This window comes from Brassica napus, chromosome A6 (genome assembly GCF_020379485.1).
Source record: "Brassica napus cultivar Da-Ae chromosome A6, Da-Ae, whole genome shotgun sequence".
Taxonomy (NCBI): Eukaryota; Viridiplantae; Streptophyta; class Magnoliopsida; order Brassicales; family Brassicaceae; genus Brassica; species Brassica napus.
Genome location: NC_063439.1, coordinates 21,878,089 through 21,900,063, shown reverse-complemented (window position 1 = coordinate 21,900,063; position 21,975 = coordinate 21,878,089). Strand labels below are relative to the sequence as shown.

The following is a 21,975-nucleotide window of genomic DNA, read 5'->3' as shown; positions in this document are numbered from 1 at the left end:
GACAATGTATATATATGTTAGACGCTGTACACATGAAGTATTGTACATGTGGATAGTAAATTTTATGTGTACAGATGAACGTTATAAAAATCAAACTAAAACTATGTCTTCAAAAGCCAACAACAAGGAAACATTAACAGACAAACAAAGAATATGCAAAGGGATAAACATGGAGAAAGTATACATAGATTGATGATTCAATTTCTTAGTCATTGATGTATACCATAGGAATAAGACCATCCATAACAATTTGAAGCTTGAAAATATGTATAGCTTCATACGTGTACACATATACAACTCAGATAGTGTACACAGCCAATTTTCTCAGTACACATAATTAAAGAAAATTGTTAGACACCACATAATACGTGTTCACAACGCTCATTCATTCACATGTCCATATGTACAACCAAACACACATTCGTTTACAAGTCCACATGTACATCAATACAGAACCACCCTAGTATGTTGTGTAAGCTTCTCACCAACATAATTCAACAGTTTCTACTCATTGTCACCACCTAAACGCTTAAGCAAAGCTGGGATAGCTTAAAACGCCCAAAACTGAAGGCTTCCAAAGCAAGACCTCAACAATAGGGCCATCTCCTCCGTGTCGTTCAGTGCGTCTCTAACGCACGTAGATTATCAATCGCCGAGTACATATTGATCCTCTCGCATGGGTACCGATCCGTTGCAAAGAGCCTTTCTGGGAGACTTCCCTTTACATCTTCTACCGCCACTGTTTCTATCCAACAAAGAGAATCAGGCTAAAAAAAACAACATCAAAATTAACCAATCTAGCCATCAAAGCAAAACTGAAGTTAACTCACCGTCAGCTATCTCTTTTCCCTGCAGACTCCGCCGCCGAGACATGCCTTTAACGTCGTTACGCCTCACCATTTTTTCTTCGTCGTTACGCCTCACCATCTCTTTACCCCGCAGACTCCGCTGTCGTGACATCTTGTTTCTCGTCGCCGAACCTCGCCGTCGATTTTTAGACACGTTATCGCCTTTTCAGTTTCTCCCTCTGGTCTCGATAAAAGCCAAGGTGAAAGAGAATAATTTCCCTTACAAATCCGTATTTAATATTTATAATAATTGAAAGTGGGATTTCTTACGCTTGTGGGCCCATCACACCGATTTTGAATTTTGAAAATCCAACAAACAAACTAAGAAACGAGAAAAGGGGAAAACTGGTTAGGTTTTACTAAGGGCAAGTTGGGTCTTTTCACATAGAAACTGCCTCAGTAGCGGAAAGTGTCTTTTTATAACATGGAAACATGGAAACTGTCCTAGAGTGAAAATAACTCTAGTTTAATCTGGTCATCACATAGAATTGAACTTTCAATCAAATGGTCTGCAAATGTTTAGATCCTTCTTGAAAAGAACTTGTTTCATATAATTATTAGATCAAACTTACATAAATGGAAAACCCCAACAAACTCGTGTTTAATTGATTTGTTTTGTATTTTTCTAGATTGTGGGTGGAAGCATGATAATTAAGCTTTCTATAAAGTTTAGCCAACCACACCAATCCACCTTGCCTTTTTTCTCGCGTTAATAATTGAAAAGGGAAAATAACATTTGATTCCAAGATTAAAAGCTATACAAAATATTGAAAAAAAAAATTGATAATAAGAGCTTTGACCCATAAAAAAAAATCGATAATAAGAGAGAGATACATAGGTGTGGTGTGTACATCTGAGGGGTGATTCTCTGCCATCGAGAAGAGCAAATGCTATTAAAAATTAAGAAAGAGAGAGATTAGATTATACAATAATGTTGTTTCTCTAGACCTCAACCTCATACCATCGGACCCCTGCTTTGACTTTGACCTATGACTTTTAAGATTATATGTTATTACTTGTTAATTATCATTTCTACTGATCTATTTACTTGTATATATATATAAACTGCAACAAAGAAATGACATTTTTAAACCAGAAAAGAAGAAAAAAAGAACGTTAAAACTGAAAACTATTGTGTACTGATCTCCCGTTGGATTTGATGTAATGTAATACATATTCAAGCATTCAAAAGGAATATTCCTTTCCTTTTAACTTAGTTGAGTACTTGTGAGTTGTGACCAATTCAACAACTATGCTAGAGAGGGATTATTTTTCAAGTACACTAAATAAATCGAATGTTCCACTGTAAATAAAACCCAAATATGCCTCTTATGTATGATCTCTAAAAATAGTCTATGATAAAAAAAATTCTAAATTGCTTCAAGCTTATTAATTCCTAAATTGATCCAACTTTATTTATGAGCTCAAACTCCTTTTGGCATGATAATTACAATTCAAAATTATTTACTTTTGACATTTTAGATAATGTGATTTTCATATTTTCAAAACTGCATTGGAGAACCATCCTCATTATGAACAAGAGTTTCCGTTCGAGTTATTTCGACTAAACATTATACAGTATTTCCCAAATTTTCTTCTGAATTATTTTTTGTCAAGTGTTTAAAAATACCAAAAATACAGAGATCTTAAGCAGAAAGGACAGGAGATACATTTGTTTACCGTACTTTGTGTCCGAAATCACGCATACGCATATATAAATATATATATATATATATATTTAATCTTCCAATATTTTTATCCAGTTATCGTCCTTTATCGTCTTCCTTCAATTAAATTTGTAAAAATAGATAAAAACCTTATCCTTTCTCTCTCTTTCCTTCTGCCATGGCGATTTCTACTATTCTCTGAGTCTGTGATTAGAAAGAAAAAAAAACGGAAGTGAAGATTTTTAGAACCGTAATTTTCCGACCAAATCGGTAAGAGATTCTTGATTTGTATCTTTGTGATCTGGAAGATACGGTGATGGAGATGATGTCAGGAGGACCTTCGTTCTCAATCGAGGTCTCGGAATACGGTAACGATCTGCCGGCGACGGAGAAGGCGTCCTCCTCCTCCTTCTCTTCTGGTGACACGGTGAACGAGGATGAAGCCGGTTTGAGTCGTCTCGGGAGTGGAATCTGGTCAGGAAGAACGGCGGATTACTCGTCGGAAAGTTCATCATCGATCGGAAGTCCGGGAGACAGCGAGGAGGAAGACGAAGAAAGTGAAGAAGAAAACGACGAAGAGCTAGGCCTTCGAGGGTTGTCTTCAATGAGCTCTCTCGAAGATTCTCTCATCAGCAAGTAAGTTCATTTGTGTTCTTTTACTTAACTTGCTGAACAAGACTGGGTAATAACTAATTAGGGTTTTTTTTTTTTAATTTCAGAAGAGGTTTGTCGAATCATTACAAAGGGAAATCAAAATCGTTTGGGAATTTAGGAGAGATCGCGAGTGTGAAAGAAGTACCAAAGCAAGAGAATCCATTGAATAAACGAAGAAGGTTACAGATCTGCAACAAATTAGCAAGAAGGTCGTTTTACTCGTGGCAAAACCCTAAATCTATGCCTCTTTTCCCGGTCAACGAAGACCAAGATGAGGATGAAGACAATGATGATGATCTTGATGAAGAGCGAGGAGGAAGTAGTTTTGCAAGGAAGCCTTCGTTCAAGAACAGAGCATTGAAGTCTAGGAGTTGTTTTGCTCTATCAGATCTACAGGAAGAAGAAGAAGATGATGATGAAGATCAATAATGCAAATCGTTATCTTTTCTTTGTTGATAGTTATTTTTCTTTGTTCTATCTAATTTATTTTTCGTCGCGCGAATTAATGTTTCTTTATTTAATTCGGGGAGTTAATTATATAGTATTATGTCGACGGGAGAAAAGTAATCAACCACGTTAGTGTTTGATTCTTTAATTGCTTATCTGTTTGTTGTCCTTTCAGTCTCCACATTATCGATTCTCTATTTTATTTTGAAAAAGGACGAGTCAATAGTTGACAAAGACATCGTCAAATATTTTGTGAATATTTTTTCTAGAAAAATGAGCATACATGTGGTGAGTGGTGGGGGTGAGAAGTGAGAACTGCAGAAGGATTCGATTTCAATACCTCATTTTTTTTATTAATCACACACTTTGTTAAACCAAATATGTTTTGGTTCTAGGCCTATAACTTTTGGGGATGGAGATTAAAGTAGGTTAATTAGTCTCTTTTCGGTTGTTGATGTTTGAACTTCTGAGTTCCTTTTCACTGACCTAGCTACAATAGTTGATATCTTCGATGCTGAGAACATCTCCATCCCTACTCCATTTTTTTTTTTAAATAGAGTAAAAGTAAATATGGAGTAAAGAATGCTTTAACCTAATTCTATATCTCACTTTATAATGAAATTTACTCCATAAATATAGTAATCTATTTTTTGTTTGTTCATCACTCTATTATAGAGTGGAAAATAGAATAGGATTAGAGCAATTTTACTTTATTTTTACTTTTACTCCATTTTGAAGGAAAAAATAAAATTATACATTAAAGATGCTCTGAATACCCCGTAACATTTATTTCCTTTATAACTAGCCTGACGTAACACCAAAGTAACACATACTATTAAACTTTCTCTAAGAACCAACTAGAGAGGAAATTTTTAGAACCGCAATCATATCAAAACACAATCAAATATTTTGGAAGAATACTTGTTTTGAGATTATATATTGCAAAATATGTATATATTTTTTAAATAACCAATGAATGTTTCTACAAAAAAAAATGTTTCCATTTTATCAGATTCTTTTGGAAGGTTTGGTTCTCTTGTTTCCGAATATTTCAGACATTTAAAAAGGATTAAAACATATAAATGAAAATTTTGATATAATTTTGAATTTATTATTGTCTAAATACTGTCAAAATATTATTTTAAGAATTAAGATATTAAATAAAAATATCAGAACTTTCTTATAATTTTTTAATTGATGAGGGCTTGGGGAAATAAATGTAGTTGCGGAAGACGTGAGCCCTCTTCTTTTTGTTCTTACTTTGTTTTTTTGCCACAAGAGCGATTGCTTGTTTGATGATCTCAGCTCATTCCGACAACTGTTGGGAGTAAACGAAGAAGAGGCTATGGACTTAAATGAACACGTGTAACTCAGTCTCACTAAATTTGTGTCCTGCCACTTGTGCTTGTTTTGTTATTATAAAATGTCAAAGATGATAGGAACTCTCATGTGTGTGGGACACTTCCTCACTGGAAAGGCACCAGCCACTTGTACCCTTAAGTTGTAAATTGATCTAGGTAAAATGTGATAGTAGGTTGAGTAGCACTTAGGTTATTTAACTTGTTCGATCTTAAGATTCCTAACAAATTAAGTTTCCTATAGTACAAGAGGAGCTTTTATTTGTATTTTTGTTCATAAGTCATTTTTAACTTGGAAATTTTTTTTAGAGTTTGATAACATGACTCACTTGACCATAACAAGTATCGCATGATTCGTGTTATATCACTGTTGTATTCTTATCAAACTTCAAATCTGTACAGTGGTATATGTTGATTTAAAATTTTGCTAAGGCGAAAACAAAGTTATGGTTTGTCAAAGTTATGGAGTTAAAAGTAGCTAGCTAGTCTTCAAGCCATTGCATATATACACAAATGCATCCAATACGTTCAAACATAAGATTAGGTGTGTATAACTTAGTTCACTCGAAAAGCATACAATCCACGACACAAAAATTATAACAATGGCAAATGATAATTAGACAGAAAGAAGAATACAATTCAAAGCTAAAGAGATGACATTTTGTTGTTGTTGTTGTTGTTGTTGTGTCTTTTTGGGACATATATCACTTAGATGCGGCAGTTTCATAGTCAATAACGGTTTGAAAAGCCCCAGCAAGAGCCAACACTTTGTTCTTCCTTGGGTTCTCTTGCATCTTACTTGCTATTACATCGTTGTAAGCTGATGGAGATTCCTTCTTACCTTTCACTACTTCCTTCTTCTTTGCTTCTCCTGATTCTTGTTCTTTAACTTTCTCCTTTTCCTTCTCCTCTCTCTTCACTTCCTTTTCTTCTTTCACTTCTTCTTTTTCTTCCCTAGTCTCTTCCACGCTTTCAACTTCTTCGGCATTCTCAACTTCTTTTGTATCCGTGTCAGCATCGACCTTCTCTGAAGTCTCATCCTCATCAATCTTTGATGTAACCTCTCCAGTGAGTTCACCCTTGTCCTCTTGTTCTTTCTGTTCCTCTATTTTCTCTTCTGAGATATGTTCATTGATCACTCTTTCTTCCTTTTCTTCTTCTTCTCTTTCATTTTCTTTGGCAACAACAACAACAATGTCTTCCACAACAGGAACAACCAATGTTGATCCACTACTCTCATTCTCTTCACCAGAAGTATCCACATGCACAACCTCTACATGTACCTCCTTATTTTCCTTTTCTTCTTTGGGTTCTTCCACATCCTCAGCAACTTGTGCATCACTCTCAACCTTGAGAATCTCATCTTCATCTTCCTGAGCAGATGACAACGAAGCCGTATCCAAGGCAATCTCTTTCTCAGGTGCTTTCTTTTCAGCAACATGTTCAGGACCTTCCTTTTTGCTCTTCAAAGAAGTGCTACTACTCCCCAACCCGCTCTTCTTCGGAGCAACATGAGGCGATTTCACAGAACTGCTTCCTCTTGGAACACCTCGGCTTCCATGGAAAGACGAAGACCTTAGAGCTGTGGCAGGCTTCTCTTTAGGAAGCGCGGGTTTGTCTCGTGGCAGAGAAGGAGAGGCGTTGAGGGTTTTTTGGACACGTGGTGAAGGAGTAGAAGCTGAAGGCAAAGAAGATGGAGGTCGATCAAAAGATCTTCTACGGAGAAGCTTCTGGTTATCCTGATCATTCTTCTTCAAGAACTTGACTGGGTCAGGTCTTGAACTGATTGTTGGTTTCAGATAGTTTGGCAAAGGCTTCTCAGGTTTCTGATCAGATCCATCTTCTGATGACACCGATGAAGGTTGCTTTGGTTTTCGACCGATAGATTTTGTTCTGGATAGGTTATTGTTGTCCGCCTTTGCTTTTGTCGTGTTTGACGTCGTTGCCATAACCTCAAGAAATATGAATCAAAGGGAAGAAGAACAAAGAAATATAATTTTGGAAGGAAACGTGTGTATCAAGGAAACGAATCTCCTTGGTAAGAAACTAGGGTTTCTTTAAAATGAGATTTGGTTACTTGTGTGTTTGTAAAACAGAGCTTAAATCTCGGCAATATCTTGGGTGGTGATGATGGTGGAGGCCATCAATCTCTTAACAAATTAAAATCACAAAAAAAAGAAAGCTAAAATAACATTATAAAACGATTCCTGTCGTTATGGAGAACCGTTGACTTTTGTTTGAGCCGTTTCTATTAATACAAAGGACACCAAGTGTGTTTTGTTTCTGTTGTCTCTCTATTTGGCGTTGGACCGTTTCAATGTCAGTAAGATAATTGTCCCCACGTCATGGACATGTACGACTTAGGTGTTATGTGTTAACTGTTAAACTAATTAGCCAGACCAGAATAGGAATTAAACTAATTTAAAACAAATATACATAACGAAAGATGGGCCTGCTCAACTTCCATGTAGCTCATCGTTGAAACCTTCCGGCATCAATCTACATGCCATCCACTCGTCCCATTTCCTTGCTCATGTTCTCTCTCAATTCCCCTTCATTAAATTGAAGAGTATATAGTTGAAAAATCGGAGAATATTCTATGTTAAGCCTGTTGTGGCAACTGGCCGATTCAAATTTGGTAGAAAAATAACTAGTTTGGAATAAGTAAAGAATTTCTAGAACATAAATAATGCTTTTATAACTGGGATTAAATTTTATGTTTCACGGCAACATGTAAATACTTTTATGATGACTAATATGTTTGGTTAAATCAATTCTGAAAAGGCCTAACTGAAGAAAGTTATATTGGAAATGTTCAACTTTTTCATTTTTGGTAAATAGAGCATTATTTTACTATTTAGTAGTGTTGAAAAAAGCATTAAACGAACGTTGAATAGTGTTTAGTATATCTAAGTATTTTACAAGGCTTATGCAAGATACTACCATATAATTATGTACATGATCAAGAATTTCAATGTATTCAAAACTCATATTACATATCATACATGAAAACTAGACAAAATCACTATTATGAAGTGAAAATAATAAATAGTTTACATATCAAATAAATAAAACTAGAGTTTGATCTGTGCGTTCGCGCAAATTTTGCTTCTTTTTAATAAATAGATTAATGACATTTTTAAACAATATAGTTATTTGAATATTTAACCTCATCCGGATCCAGAAGGATCGGTTCGAACCCTGTCCGAAAATTTGTAATATCCGAATGGAGTTTAGTTTTTAAAACTCAAAAAATCATGGTTCCAAAAATGATTCATATTTGAATGGATACTTGGATATCTATGTCTAACTGATGTTTTAAACAAACAAAAAAAAATTGTTAACTGATTTGAATTTTTGTTACGAATAAAGCCATTTCATTCAAATCTGTAAAATTATTATAGTTAACACGTAAAATAAATAATATCGAGTTATTATAATAAATACAATTAATGAAGTAGTTATGAAGAGTGAAAAAAGAAGATGTAATAAAATAATTTAAAATAGGTAAATTATGTTTATAATTTGTAATAAATGATGTCGAATTAATTAGAAAATACAATAAATGGAGTGGTTACAATTAGTTAAAGAAGTAATGAAAATCTGTAAGAAACTATTTAAAAATAGGCAAATATTATTTTTTAACGTTGATTTATTAGGATATTACAATTATGAGAAATATTACATAGATGATTCGAAGAGCAACAATACTACATGCTTTATGGAGATATACTTCTAACTGCATCACCAGAGCTGTTCTACGAAGATCTACGGCTGACCAGATTTATTTGCATCATGTTAAAGATCTCTTGTAACTCTTTTTTCCTTAGCCTGAATAATTCTTTAATAAATCATTTTCTTCAGGAAATGAAACATTGATATGTTGGTTTAGAAACATTAATGAACTTTTATCAAACTATTGGACTAGAAGGAATTTCAGAGAACAAATATTATTTTGTATTTCAATTTTAATAGAGTAATATAATAGATATATCATTAGATAATGGGCCCAAATCGATACACAAAAGCTAAGAGCATGATTAACCCGGAGTTCTTAGGATAGAGTTTTTAGCATAAATTAATAAACTGTTTCTAAACTTTTAACTAAAAAAAACTAAAAATCGGTTCTTAAATAAGGACTTTAAGAACCGGTTCTTAATTTTTTTAGTTAAAAGTTAAGAAACGGTGTCTTAACTTCCGCTAAGAACTCCACTCTAAGAGACTAAGAACCATGGGTTAATCATGGTCTAAGATCGACAAATATTTCGTCATAGAGTTAAAGACCTACCTCAACTAAAAACCAAATCAGGCAACGAACTACAAAGTTCTCAATTCTCATGTGTTCTTCAAAATTTATGACAAAAGTTGCAGTCGGAGATGTGCTAGTGCTGCCGATGTATCATCATCAACCAAGTTCAAAACAACTAATAAATGCATGCTATTGAAAGAATATGTCACCAAAATAGTAATTATATACTCTATTCAACCATAACTCGCTTTGAAATGCTCTCTTTTCAGATTTTGATAAATATAAGCAGTTATAACTTATAAGTATATTCGGAGTAACATATTGATATGTTTGTATATTTTCACAAAAATGCTTATAAATAATTAAGTTGATCGTTAGAGTTCGTGGGATACATTTCTTCACATATACACTTTTTTAATTAATCGTGTGTCGAAAGAGTGGCATGTAGCCGCATATAAGCTAGGGAACCATTCGTATCTTTAACCGAAATCAAACATATATTATTTGTAGCGTAAGTGCGTAACCATAGTTCTTTTTGGGTTTAACTACCATATACCAACATTGAGAAGTTTTGTATATGATTTTATCATATAATATATGCCTTCCTTTATAAAATTTATATACAATACATGCGTTGCATGCTTCTCCTTATCTGGTGTTGGGTACGAGATAACGAAGGATGCAAATATAAATATATTTATACGCAACACACATACGGTGGGAAAAAGACGTATGACGTAGAAAAGCAGCTTGAGCATGATTCCAAAAACTTTTGTTTCTTCAAGTTGACATTTTACAGATAAGTATAACCCTCTCACGTCTGGTCGTGATGACGCGTGCACCTCACGCTCACCCTGATTTCTTGTCTTCAGGAAAGGTGGGCCCATTGTGCTTCGCCTTGGACTTGGGCCCATTCAATAACCTCTCTCCCTCTTCCATTATTATTCCTTTTTTAAATGGTAAAGGTCGATTCATAATATTTTATTTTAATAAACAAACCACTGATTTTGATGTTTTGAATTAGTTATTATTTTTAGTACATGTATTAATATTTAATTCTCTTTCAAAACTAATGAGTTTCTATCATGGATGTGAATCTGATTTACTTTTTGGCACGTCGTCTTTCCTTTAATAGTTACATCTTATTTTATATCATGATTTGAACAAAAAAAAAGAAAAATTTATATCATGACAAAAAAATATTATTTTATATCAGAAACGACCCGTTTAAATATCGACACCAAATCAAAACTAATGTAATTATCATCTCAGAAATAATTTTTGATTTTTTATTATTATATGGTGTTGAAGGCCGGTTTGGCATATACATGCCCGGGCTTGACCCAAAACGTACGATACAAACGTATAGGGTCTATTATTTTTGTCAAAATTTTAGGATCTATTTTCTTCAATTTCATTACTTATAATTATATCAATTTGATAATTTGTTATGTGTATATAAGCGATAAGAAAAAAACATTGTGGGACATCACTATAATACAAAAACAACTAAAATTTATATATTCTGTGTTATTAAATATGAGTGGATTAAAAAGCCAAAAAAAAAAGAAAAAAAAATTGTGACAACAACAAAAAAAAGAAAATAACTGATTTGATAGATGATTTTGCAAAAAAAAAAATACAAGAAAATCTATATTTAAAAACTGATAATTTTTCTTAGTTTTGAGGATATTATATTTTTTTTATTATAAACTTAAGTTTTTATCGATATATTTTTATATATTATTTAGGGACCTTAGTTTCGTATTTCGTATGGGACCATGAATATCTCAAGACCGGTACTGGGCATATAACAGTGAAATTAGCTTTCTTGACATCATCCATACGATCATTATGCAGTTGATAATCTAATCCTATGTGTTCCTAAACACCTAATTTACCTTTTCATGTAAGAATTTTTTTATCAAAACACACAAAAAAAAGGGAAATTAAAATTTAATATAATTGCGTCCACGAGACACCCCTAATTAACAACGGCGCCGTTTCGTACTATCTTAGACTCCGTAATATATTTAAGCCGTCCAACTCAGGCTTTCACATAACAAAACCCAAAATCAACGGCTCCGATCACTCCGACCGCTGTTTCGCGTTTGATACGCCATTTCTTTCTTCTCCGATTTAAATCACAATTAATAAGTTAACGGACTCGGAAGATTACGCCTTCTCGCATCTCTCTCACTCCACGTTTCCTCGCCGAACAGAGATACCTGTCGGGAACAACTTATTCCCCCTCCCCCCCCCCAACAAGTTTGGTTTTGTCTCTCCCGCCCTCTTCCTTTCCTTTCTTCCGCTACGGTAAATCACCAAATCTTTTTTTTTCTTCGTTGCTGATTGTTAGTTTTACTCTAGTTTCAAATTTCTAATTATGTATAATTTTTTTAAAAAAGTTCCGCTGAGTGATTAATTAATTACGTAAATTCGATGAAAGTTTCTTCCTTTTTGTCTTAAAAAGACAAACGAACTTTTGTTTTCGTTGGTTTGAACTTTGAACTAGTCCTTGTGGTTCTGATTCTTGAATTTTATTGGTAGAGTCGTCTCTCTGTATATGCTGCTTCTTTGGTTAAGAGATTGGTGTACCTTTTTTTTGAATGGAGAAGCTTGAATCACGGGGAAGATAGTCTATGTTTTTGTGGAAAGTCCGTGTTAATCGAATGGGACCCTTTGTTTTTTTTGCTTGTCTTCTCTTTATCTTCCCTCTTTTTTCTCCCTTTTTAATTTAGCTTTTGAAGCTTATGGTTCATCAAGTTATATGCTCTTCTCGTAAGCTTTTTCTTTATTTATTTATTTTGCTGTTCTTGTTGGTTCTCTGTTCTCCTTTTTGTTTGTTATCTCTTTGATGAATCTATAGCTAAGACTCAAAGTTATCTGATATGTAAGCTGGTTTGTTCATTGTTCATTGCAGAAGAGTAGTAAGGGGTGTGTTTTATGAATGGATGGACTCAAGGGTAAAAGAACAGCCGCACCGGTTATGCCCCCCAGGAGAGCCAGTGGCCTTGTTCTCCATGAGAATATGAAGAAGAAAGATGACAAGACTGTCCCTACCTGCAGCCGTGTCAGCTGCAGTTCCAGGATAAGCTCCAACAAGGGTCTCTCCATCGATCATAAACCAAAATCCACGGTTCGATCTCCTTCAAACGGTAAGGAAACCGTTGGGAGTTCGTCGTCTAGAGCTACGAGTGGATTACCAAAGACCCCCAAAGTTACTACCAGGAGACAGCTATCTTCTCTTTTGGACACAGATTCTTCAGAGAGTAGTAGTAGCAGTGTTCATGAGCGACGTGGAAAGACCAAAGAGAGCACCATCACCAGAGAAGTTGTTACGGAGCTGGGAAGCTCAAGCAGAGGTAGTAGTAGTAATAGTGCGCAAAACGCGAGAGTTGGTGTGAACAGGAATGGATTAAAAGACTTGAGGAGCAGTGTTCTTCCTTCAAGTCCAAACCCAACGAGAAAGATCAAGACTTTTAGAAAGAAAGCCTCTGATGGAGAGAGCAGCTCTTCAAGCAGAGGGAATAATAATAATAATAAGCCAGAGGTGAAGAACAACCAGAGTTCCCTCCCTCATGGCAATAATGGCATCATCACCATGTCTGAATCTAGGAGGAACAGAAACTCGCCTAGTGTTAGGGACAACAACAGCGTTGTTTCGAGTAGTAGTACTAGGAGATCATCAACTGGTAGAACAACAGGGCGTGCTTCTGGAGCGGTTACAGCTTTACAAGCGCCGCCACAGCCTGCAACAAGAGCTGGTCTCATCAATCCCTCTAGATCTAATGCAGAAGTTTCTCGTAGTCCTTTGCATAGTTACAGTAGGCCAATCAGTAGTAACAACGGCAGGTTACGTAGCCTGATGATGATGCCTGGTGGTAGCCCCTCTCGCTCTTTGATGAGCCGTGATGGTTTCAGACGCTATGACGTTAATGGAGTTGCAGAGGTATTGCTGGCTCTGGAAAGGATGGAACAAGACGAAGAGCTTACATACGAGGTGATTTTTTTAGCAGTTTTGTCTGATTTTTAGAGTTTTGTTTTGACGTTTGTTTTTTTTCTTATTGTAGCAATTGGCTGTTTTAGAGACCAATCTGTTCTTGAATGGCTTCCACGATCAGCATAGAGATATGAGGCTTGACATTGATAACATGTCCTACGAGGTTAGTCTCTTAGCTGTTTTGAGTCTATTGATTAAACTGTCAAAGGCACCAGCGTTCAGGTTACTGAAAGTTATTAAAATTATTGCAGGAGCTATTAGCACTGGAGGAGAAGATGGGCACAGTGAGCACTGCTCTAAGCGAGGAAGCTCTCCTTAAAAGCCTGAAGTTAAGCACTTTTAATCACCCAACAGAAAATTCTGGTGGAGTTGGCCTGAAGAAAGATGATGATGTCAAATGTAGTATATGCCAGGTATCCATCATCTCTCTCTCTTATCTAAAGTCTACTCTCAGTGGTCGCTTGAAGATAATTTATGATCATAATATGTAGGAAGAGTATGTTGATGGAGATGAAGTAGGGACTTTGCCTTGCCAACATATGTACCATGTGAGCTGTGCGCAACAGTGGCTTCGAATGAAGAATTGGTGTCCTATCTGCAAAACGTCTGCAGAATCTCAGCCACAGCCATTTTCATAATGATGGAGACTGCAGAGACATCATCAAAGTGCTCGTCTCTAGTTCTGCCATCCTGTTCTATTTTCTCTGTACATAAAAATGTTTTTTTTTTCTTTTACTTATACACAATTGGGAAAAAATAGAAAATAAGAATCAGGTGGATACAGTCCTCTTTCACCTGTATAAAGATTTAACAATTCAGTTGAAAATTCAAACCACCAATAGTTGGTTTAGTTCAATATATATATATTTATATATACTGTTTTTCCACTTGTTCATTCTCTTCAACAAGTCTATATTTTATTCATGAAAGATAGTTTAATATTACAAAACTAGATTAAGCTGTAACCGGACGGGATGCGGGATGTTAAGATAGTTTAATGTTACAAAACTAGATTAATCTGTAACCGGACGGGATGCGGGATGTTGGGTCAATGGTCGAACCGGTTCAACCGGGTTTTAAATTTTAATTAAATTCTATATTAAGTAACTATATATATATGTATAACTATAAAAATTTTATATTTTTTTTTGTCATCTCATACTGACTTTGTAAACCAAATTAGGTGATCTTCATCCATATGAACGACAAAAGACGGCTACTGTCTAACACTGCGTGCTACTCAATCTGCCATTGTATTTTGCGCCACTAAAATTTTATACCATTCTTGGAATATACAAATGATATGAAAATAATGAAAAAATAATCTATTTAGTTAGATGTTTAGAAAACAATATGATTTTCTTATGATTTTTTTTTTAAATTCGCAGTTTTAAAAAAAATTACTTGAATTTGAGAAAATTGGATTTTAATATCGAACCGAGTAACTAGTTTTACTGGTTTTTGATCGGGTTTGCCGGTTTAACTCAAATCCGGTTTTTACTATAACTCGGAACCGGATTAGATGACCGAGTCACGGTCCGATCCGGTCCGGTTTTCAAAACAACAGAGTAAAGTCTATACTTGCTAAAGAAGAAATCGAAAACCTCTCTGTATCATGGCTTGGACCCAAACTCAATGTTTTGAGTAGCTGTCGTTGGATGTTGTTCAAGCCTCTAACATTATGACATCTCATTCTCTTCTGAAACTCTTTTTAAAGTCTTGCAGAGACTTGGTTGATGCAATCTCTCTTTCACCATAAGTGAAGCTTTTTTGGAAGGCTTTCAGGTCATAAGTGATTTTGTCCCAGGAACAACCTTGAAGACGCTAACCTAGGCTCCCCTTGGCCTTGAGAGTAGAATCTGACTCCGGAACAATCTGTGTTCTAGGACATTCTTAAAAGAAATAATCCGCAACATGTTTTTCAACTAAAAACTTTGCAACTCTCCTCTCTTAATTCACTTGCATTAGCTTGTGTTCATCATGAATTCACGACAAATATGAGTTTCCATCTTTTAAATATAATATTCACTATAAGTTCACAGAAAAACATATGACTGCAAAAAAGAAAAAAAAGTAAAGAAAACAAAATTATAACACAGTGAATATTCTTTGCATCATGAATGACGAAATTAAATGTTTACATGATCACGACTCATATTCATCAAATGGTAGTAGCAAGAGAATGCTCTAAGCTATGTTGTTCACTGGTTTTGGAACGTCAAAAGACTTGAGCATTCCCCAAGGCTCCCCAAATAGGTCTTTCTTAATCGCAATTTCCGCACACTAAATCTTTTTCTTCATACCACACTCATACTCGTCCCACAAAACAGCCATTTTCCCACCATAATCAATCAATTTAACCTGGTCACTTAAAGATAACCTAGGATATATTTCTAAACCCTTCAAATCTTTCCATAATCTCTCTCTCTGGAGTTGATACCAATAGACCCTCCAGCTATAAAGGTATAACACATTCTCTATCACAAAAAGAGATGATGAGCTACGCCATCCCATATTCATCCCTAAGACGTCTGCTCTCCATCTTATGCCTTTGTGCAGCTTGTAAGTCACTCTCTCTGCCTCACATTTTACATAGACCGCTCCTTCAGAGGTTACACTTTTGTACCCGGAGGCTCTACATATCTCCTCGCTAGGTATCTGCAAAAAATCCCAAGTTTGTGTCTTGGTATCAAAAACCTCCATCCAGTTCGTCGAATTGATATCTTTGCAGCCTCCTGTTACATAAATTTTCTCATCACAGACGCAAGCAGATTAGCAGAATGGAACGCACGGGCCACGTTCATGCTCAGGGCCGGAGGCACTAAGAGGCTTGTGGGGTGAAGTGTGACCCCTTAAAATTAGGGGAATTTTTTTTTTTGGCAATTCTCGTAAATAGATCATTTTCAAGTTTTAGTCACAAAATAGACCACAAGAGAAATGTGATCAAAATATTTCATTTAATAGTTAAAAAAACCATAATACCCTAGATATATAAAAAATAATAGAAAAATTAAAAAAATTAAAAAAATAATAAAAAATAATAAAAAAACAAAAAAATTTAAAAAAAATAATAATTTTTTTTTTATAGTTTTAGATTACATGTTTTCAAATTCGAACTTTTTTATAATTTTTTTTTTTCTTTTTCGAAATTTTTTTCAATTTTATTTTTCAAATTTTTTTTTGTAATTCGAAAATACTTTTTCAAACTATTTTAAAAAAAAAAATTAATTTTTTTTAATATTAATTTTTTTATTTTATAAAATTTTAAATCTCAATCTCAAATCCCAACCCCTTAACTCTAAACCCTAAAGTTTGGATTAGTTAACCCTATGGATATAAATGTTTATTTATCTCTTTAATGAAACATTTTGGTCATTTTGATTCTTACAGTCTACATTTATGACCAAAATTTTTTTAGTGCTATCCTTGGGTGTTTTCCAATTTTTTTTAGTGTATTTTTTTAAAAAAAATCTATAATGTTTAGTTAAAATTTGGCATTTAGCCCGATTAATATTAAATTTATATATTATGATCCTAGTAAAAAAATATTTCTACCTCCACACCACTGTTCATGCCATTCGTGAGAATGACTGTCCAAGACCATGATGCTAGACGAAGGATCAGCTTTGTTATTCCTAACATTTACCAACCCTCCAAAAAAGTAGATATTAGGACCAACCACTGAAACTTGGGATGAAGATGAGCAAGGTGGAAGATTAGGAGATGAAACCGGGATTAAAATATTTTTGGAGCTATTTGGTGTTGGACGACAGAAAGTGAACCAAAGTGTTTGGTTAGGGTCTGTAGGGAGCGATAAGCATACGTAGAGACAGCTCTCGGTGCGGCCTAAGAGGGTTCGGGTCTGGTGAAGCTTTGTTGAGGCAAGGAGAGATCGGAATTAATCTCTTGCAGACTAATGAGAGGATTGGATAATCTAGTCTTGAAACGCGTGCAAAACAGTTTAATACCAAATCATCTGGAAGCATCAGAAAATTTGTCATCCTTTTTTTCCTCTTAGGGTTTTTTTTTTTGTCAAACTTCCTCTTAGGGTTTTTAAAAATTGATTTTTCACGTTAGGAAACCAAAACCTTAACCCGAAATCGAAAACTCAGACCAAAACTGGAGATTGTACGTGTCTTGAGATTCAGCTATGTTTGACTTGATGAATTTGAGAGATTCAGGAAGAGGTTTATATCGGTTGCAATAATCGAAGGAGCAAAAGTTTTATTCATGTTTTATATACATTTTCCTTGTTCGTAAAGAAAGCTTATCCTTTTTTTTTTACTTTTCCTTATCATTCTAGTAATTATAAAACGACATGTGTTCCCAATTTTCCTAATTCTATACCCTAACTTTGTTATGTAGTAAATTGTCCTTTCTCTTCGATTTTGCGACAACACTTTCCTTTTTGAACGAAATTGATACTCGAATTTTGTATTGGTGCGTTCTCTTTTCTTTTATAACAAAATTTAGATTCACCCCTAAAGTGAATCTTTAACTTCACTCATCCTTCTTATTACCAATCAAAATGCTACATAGATTAATAATAAAATACATTATTTTTTTTAAAAAAAATCTAAAATAATTGAAAAAAAATAATGACGCTCATTTTAATGATGCTAACGCCACTAACTAAACCCTAAATCTTAAATTCTAAACCCTAAACCTTAAATCTAAACCCTAAACCCTAAACCCTAAATTCTAAACCCAAACTCTAAATCCTAAACCCAAACCCTATATCCTAAACCCTAAATCCAAACCGTAAACTCTAAACCCAAACCCTAGACCTTAAACTCAAACCCTAGATCCTAAACCCAAACTTAGACTTTTAACCCAAATCTTAAACCCTAGAAACAACATCAACATTAACCCAAATCTTTAGGATATAGGATTTGGGTTCAGAGTTTACGATTTGAGTTTAGGGTGTAGGGATTAGGTTTGGATATATGGTTTGAGTTTAGAATCTATGATTTGGGTTTAGGATATAAGGTTTGGGTTTAAGGTTTACAGTTTGGGTTTAGGATTTGGGTTTAGGATATAGGATTTGGGTTTAGGGTTTACAGTTTGGGTTTATGGTTTAAGGTTTAGGATTTGGATTTAGAGTTTAGGGTATAGATTTAAAATTTAAGGTTTAGTTAGTGGCGTTACCAGCATTAAAATTGGCGTTATTATTTTTTTCAATTATTTTAGATTTTTTTAAATAAAATTAATCTATTTTATTATTAATTTAGGTGGCATTTTGGTTGGTAACAAATGGAAAGGTAAATTTAAAGGCCTAGGTCTTGTTCTTTCTTTTAAGGCTATAAATCCAAAGTTCTTCAATCGAATAGATGGATCCCATCAACCATAATTATTGAAAAATATTTATAAAAGTATTTAAAAGATGCAAATGTTTTTTAAATGATCCAAAAAATGACTTTAAACAAAATTTACAATTGAAATATTGTGAAAGTTTTTTAAAAATAATTTTTTTCTCATTTAAAATATAGATAGTAAATTTTGCTTCAACATTTGTAAGCATTTTGTATAGTATTAGTTAGTTCTATATATATATATATATGACATTATTTGTTGTATATAATATTTAACCAAATAATTAATCATGTTCTATATTACTAATTAACCATTAGGCTTGTTAGAATAGTCTTTTGATGTTAAAAACAATATTACGTTTATATAAAAACAATAGATCTACTAAAGCAAAATTCTATTACACTAACATTCAACTTAAACAGATATCAAAATAATCACATTCCATCAGAGAAATTGATGCTTTAATATGACTGAATAACCAAAGAGTATATGGAGATACAATCAAAGCATAGGTTATGACTATATTCAAATATACGAACGTAGTATCGATTGCAGATGTAAAATGTATAAATACAATAGAAACTTAATGTTTTGGTAATGACATGTCCAATCTTCTATCAGCACATGCAGTACACTTTTAACTACGACGGCAGAACAAGATGTGATGTCTCCTAAACTAGTTTCTCAAAGTGACCTAAATTTTAGCTTCGCCCTATTATCTTATGGACTACGGCATGCCATGTCGACTATACGTCAGAATCTTCCACAAATCAATGTCACTCACCAATAAATGCTGCTGAAATTTTTTTCCTTCTACAGTGTACCAATACTTGTCACACGCCTATACATACATGTCTACATAATGATTGTGTGTGCATGTCGACGATATAAAAACTCTGGCCACGTGAGCAGTACTCCTCGAGAGTGGGAAGTGTTTCTCGAAGCAATGTCTCTTTAGACACGTTTCGGATTCCCGTAGGTTCGCCAAGAAGCTGACATTGCGTTCTTCACGTGAACCACTGTATTCTGTTGCTTAGAGCATGATTATCCCTAGCACCCCTAATGGGGTGCTTAATCATTTTTTAGTAATAAATGTGTGTTAAGAACTTTAAATAAGATACCTCTAAATTTTTGTCCTCCAATGCAAGTATCTTATTTTGAGATTCTTAAAAAAAATTAAGCATTGTTTTATTTAAGATAAAATTTATAGGAATATATGTATAAAACCATTTGCAAAACATGGAAATTTGGAATCTGAATACCATAATCACACGCAACTAGAGAATCAAAGGAAGCCTGCTTTTATATTAGCATAGGAGGAAGGCAAAGAAACATTTACGGCTCTTTTTGTCTAAAGTAGGAGGGCGAAGAACAACATGCATAGTGATGACCATTCCAGGAAGTTCGCCAACGGGAAGCGTTGATTCAGCCAGTGTCCTATTGTTGTCTAGTATCTTCCCGGCATTGATGAGCTTCACATCATTTACAGTCTTAGGAATGTTTTCTGAGTCTATCAAAACAGAGAGAAACACTTGAAAACTTCAGTCCCAACACAACCTTAAGCAGCAAGAAAATTCTAAACAAGGTTACAAAACATCTAAACAGCGAAAAGCAATACACAACTTCGGTCATCAATCTTCTTGCCACAGTATAACCTTTTAATTATCTGTTAAATTCTCAAATTTACAAAGTTCAGTACCTAATAACTTAAGCCAATAAAACGTTCGGTAGACATTAAAACATTACAGAAACAAAGAAAATGATGGAAAGGCAGAAACAAGAACTAAAGAATATGAAGTTTTTTTTATACAAGCAAACATAACGATGGAACATATGTTACCTTTAGGCCATCAGTGAATTTAAACTTGAGCTCTATCCAATCTTCACCTGCCATCTCTCTCTATTCCCTCCCACAAAACAACACAAAAATCCCAAATACAAAAAAGTCTTCGCCTTTTCTCTCTGGGGAATATCATCGAACACAAGATGGGCCCTTTTTGCCAATTCAACCTAAAAAACGAAAACCCAAATCAAATTTCGTAGAAAACTCCAAGACCCTGTTGCTGAAGAAGGATTCACTGCGAAAAGATACAGACTTTTATCCTCTTCTTGAAGAACAGATCCAATTATAATTGAAGGGTTTTTCGATTTAAGAAAGAATGAAACATAAAGAATATGGAGAAGAAGAAAAGAGAGACGCTTTGGTGTTGCTGAGGAGGAGATCAACCGAGAAGAAGAAGAGGAGTAGTGAATCATCTCTTTGCTCGTTGAGAGAGAGAAAGGAGTTTCAGACCAAACTCTCTCTAATTGTAACACGTGTCCCTTAAGCCCCGGCGCTTCCTTCTCCTAATTAAGCGTCGCTGCTTCAGATAATTGTCATTTTTCTTTTTCTTTACATACAAAATAATCTAAGCACCTCTCCTAAGATCTCGCGTTAATGGTGGTCTTACGTTTATGTGGGATTTTTTTTGACAAGCCTCGTCAACGATGTGATTACAAATCATATAGACTAATTAGTTAAACCAATAAGATATCATCATTACTTGCATCTCGATGCATTGTTTTGTTTCGGGTCAAAGTCATGACGTTATGAATGTAGGGATACAAAGCAGGACCTACTGTCGACATATCTTTGTCCATATTGTATTCCAACTTGTTGCACAAAAAAAAAAAAATTGTATTCCAACTTTTAAATATTTACGGTCGGATACGCAACATTTACAAAATACAGATATATTTCAAATTCTTGGAAATTTTGAATTTTCTTGCAAATGATGTCTCATCATTTCTTCCACTTGATAGGCTGTTTTTTCTTCATATAATGTGTGAGCTGCTTGGTAATGGTCATCACTGAGAAACTGACACAACCACTGCAAAAGTTTTTGTGTACTGTCTCTTCGACGCTCTAGCACGAAAGCCAATCAGAACTTATGCGTTTCTAGCTAGCAAAAACAATTAAAAATATATATTTTATCCCAAAAATAAACAAAAATATAGCGCTATGTATGTTTCCAACTTATTTAAACTTATTTTAAAATTTATGAAATGAGAAACATATATCCGGAGATCAATAGTAAGATCGAACAACATAAAGTTAAAGAGCCTCTAAGAATCAGGATACATTAGCGAAAATAATATCATCATGCCCCATGGGGTCCCTAAAATATTCCATCAATATATATATCTAATATTAGTGGCATCAAAGTTGTACGGAAGATGAACAAGAGTTTACGATGGTAATTTCAAATACGATACAGCCTAATATTATGTTACTAGCTCGATCACATATTCACATGACATGACAGTGTTTAACTTTTTATATGATAGATGATTTCATGGATTTTTACTATGGCTTAGAAATATATTAACATGGATTAATGCTATCAAAACCGTCATCATTTCGTAGATATATAGGTTTAAGAAAAAGAATTCATTC

General features: G+C 34.2%; 3 protein-coding genes, 1 long non-coding RNA gene and 1 pseudogene across 6 annotated transcripts; 2 read left to right on the top strand and 3 right to left on the bottom strand.

The window, feature by feature from the left end:
- Positions 1-2,522: 2,522 nt before the first annotated feature.
- LOC106348503 (peripheral-type benzodiazepine receptor-associated protein 1-like) lies at positions 2,523-3,784 on the top strand. 2 transcript variants are annotated; one of them, XM_013788253.3, is made up of 2 exons: positions 2,523-3,151; positions 3,235-3,784. In XM_013788253.3, the coding sequence occupies exons 1-2, from the start codon at positions 2,832-2,834 to the stop codon at positions 3,596-3,598; spliced, it is 684 nt and encodes a 227-aa protein (XP_013643707.2). In that variant the 5' UTR covers positions 2,523-2,831; the 3' UTR covers positions 3,599-3,784. The 2 variants fall into 2 exon arrangements, with proteins under 2 accessions (XP_013643707.2, XP_048591071.1); XM_048735114.1 differs by having other exon boundaries at positions 2,610-3,151; positions 3,238-3,784.
- A 1,764-nt stretch (positions 3,785-5,548) lies between these two features.
- Positions 5,549-7,146, bottom strand: LOC106352091 (ensconsin). Its single transcript, XM_013791769.3, has one exon. It carries the CDS (start codon positions 6,921-6,923, stop codon positions 5,679-5,681), a length of 1,245 nt encoding a protein of 414 aa, XP_013647223.2. The 5' UTR covers positions 6,924-7,146; the 3' UTR covers positions 5,549-5,678.
- Positions 7,147-11,076: 3,930 nt separating this feature from the next.
- LOC106348501 (probable E3 ubiquitin-protein ligase RHG1A) lies at positions 11,077-14,100 on the top strand. 2 transcript variants are annotated; one of them, XM_013788252.3, is made up of 5 exons: positions 11,077-11,539; positions 12,147-13,226; positions 13,297-13,389; positions 13,478-13,639; positions 13,718-14,100. In XM_013788252.3, the coding sequence occupies exons 2-5, from the start codon at positions 12,174-12,176 to the stop codon at positions 13,862-13,864; spliced, it is 1,455 nt and encodes a 484-aa protein (XP_013643706.2). In that variant the 5' UTR covers positions 11,077-11,539; positions 12,147-12,173; the 3' UTR covers positions 13,865-14,100. The 2 variants fall into 2 exon arrangements, with proteins under 2 accessions (XP_013643706.2, XP_022543394.2); XM_022687673.2 differs by lacking the exon at positions 11,077-11,539 and adding an exon at positions 11,727-12,004.
- A 1,313-nt stretch (positions 14,101-15,413) lies between these two features.
- LOC111199028 lies at positions 15,414-17,239 on the bottom strand (annotated as a pseudogene).
- A 2,471-nt stretch (positions 17,240-19,710) lies between these two features.
- On the bottom strand, positions 19,711-21,666 carry LOC106348500. Its single transcript, XR_001270940.3, has 2 exons — positions 20,380-21,666; positions 19,711-20,049 (listed from the first exon to the last, which is right to left on the bottom strand). It is a non-coding gene; the product is annotated as an uncharacterized LOC106348500 (long non-coding RNA).
- Positions 21,667-21,975: the final 309 nt, after the last annotated feature.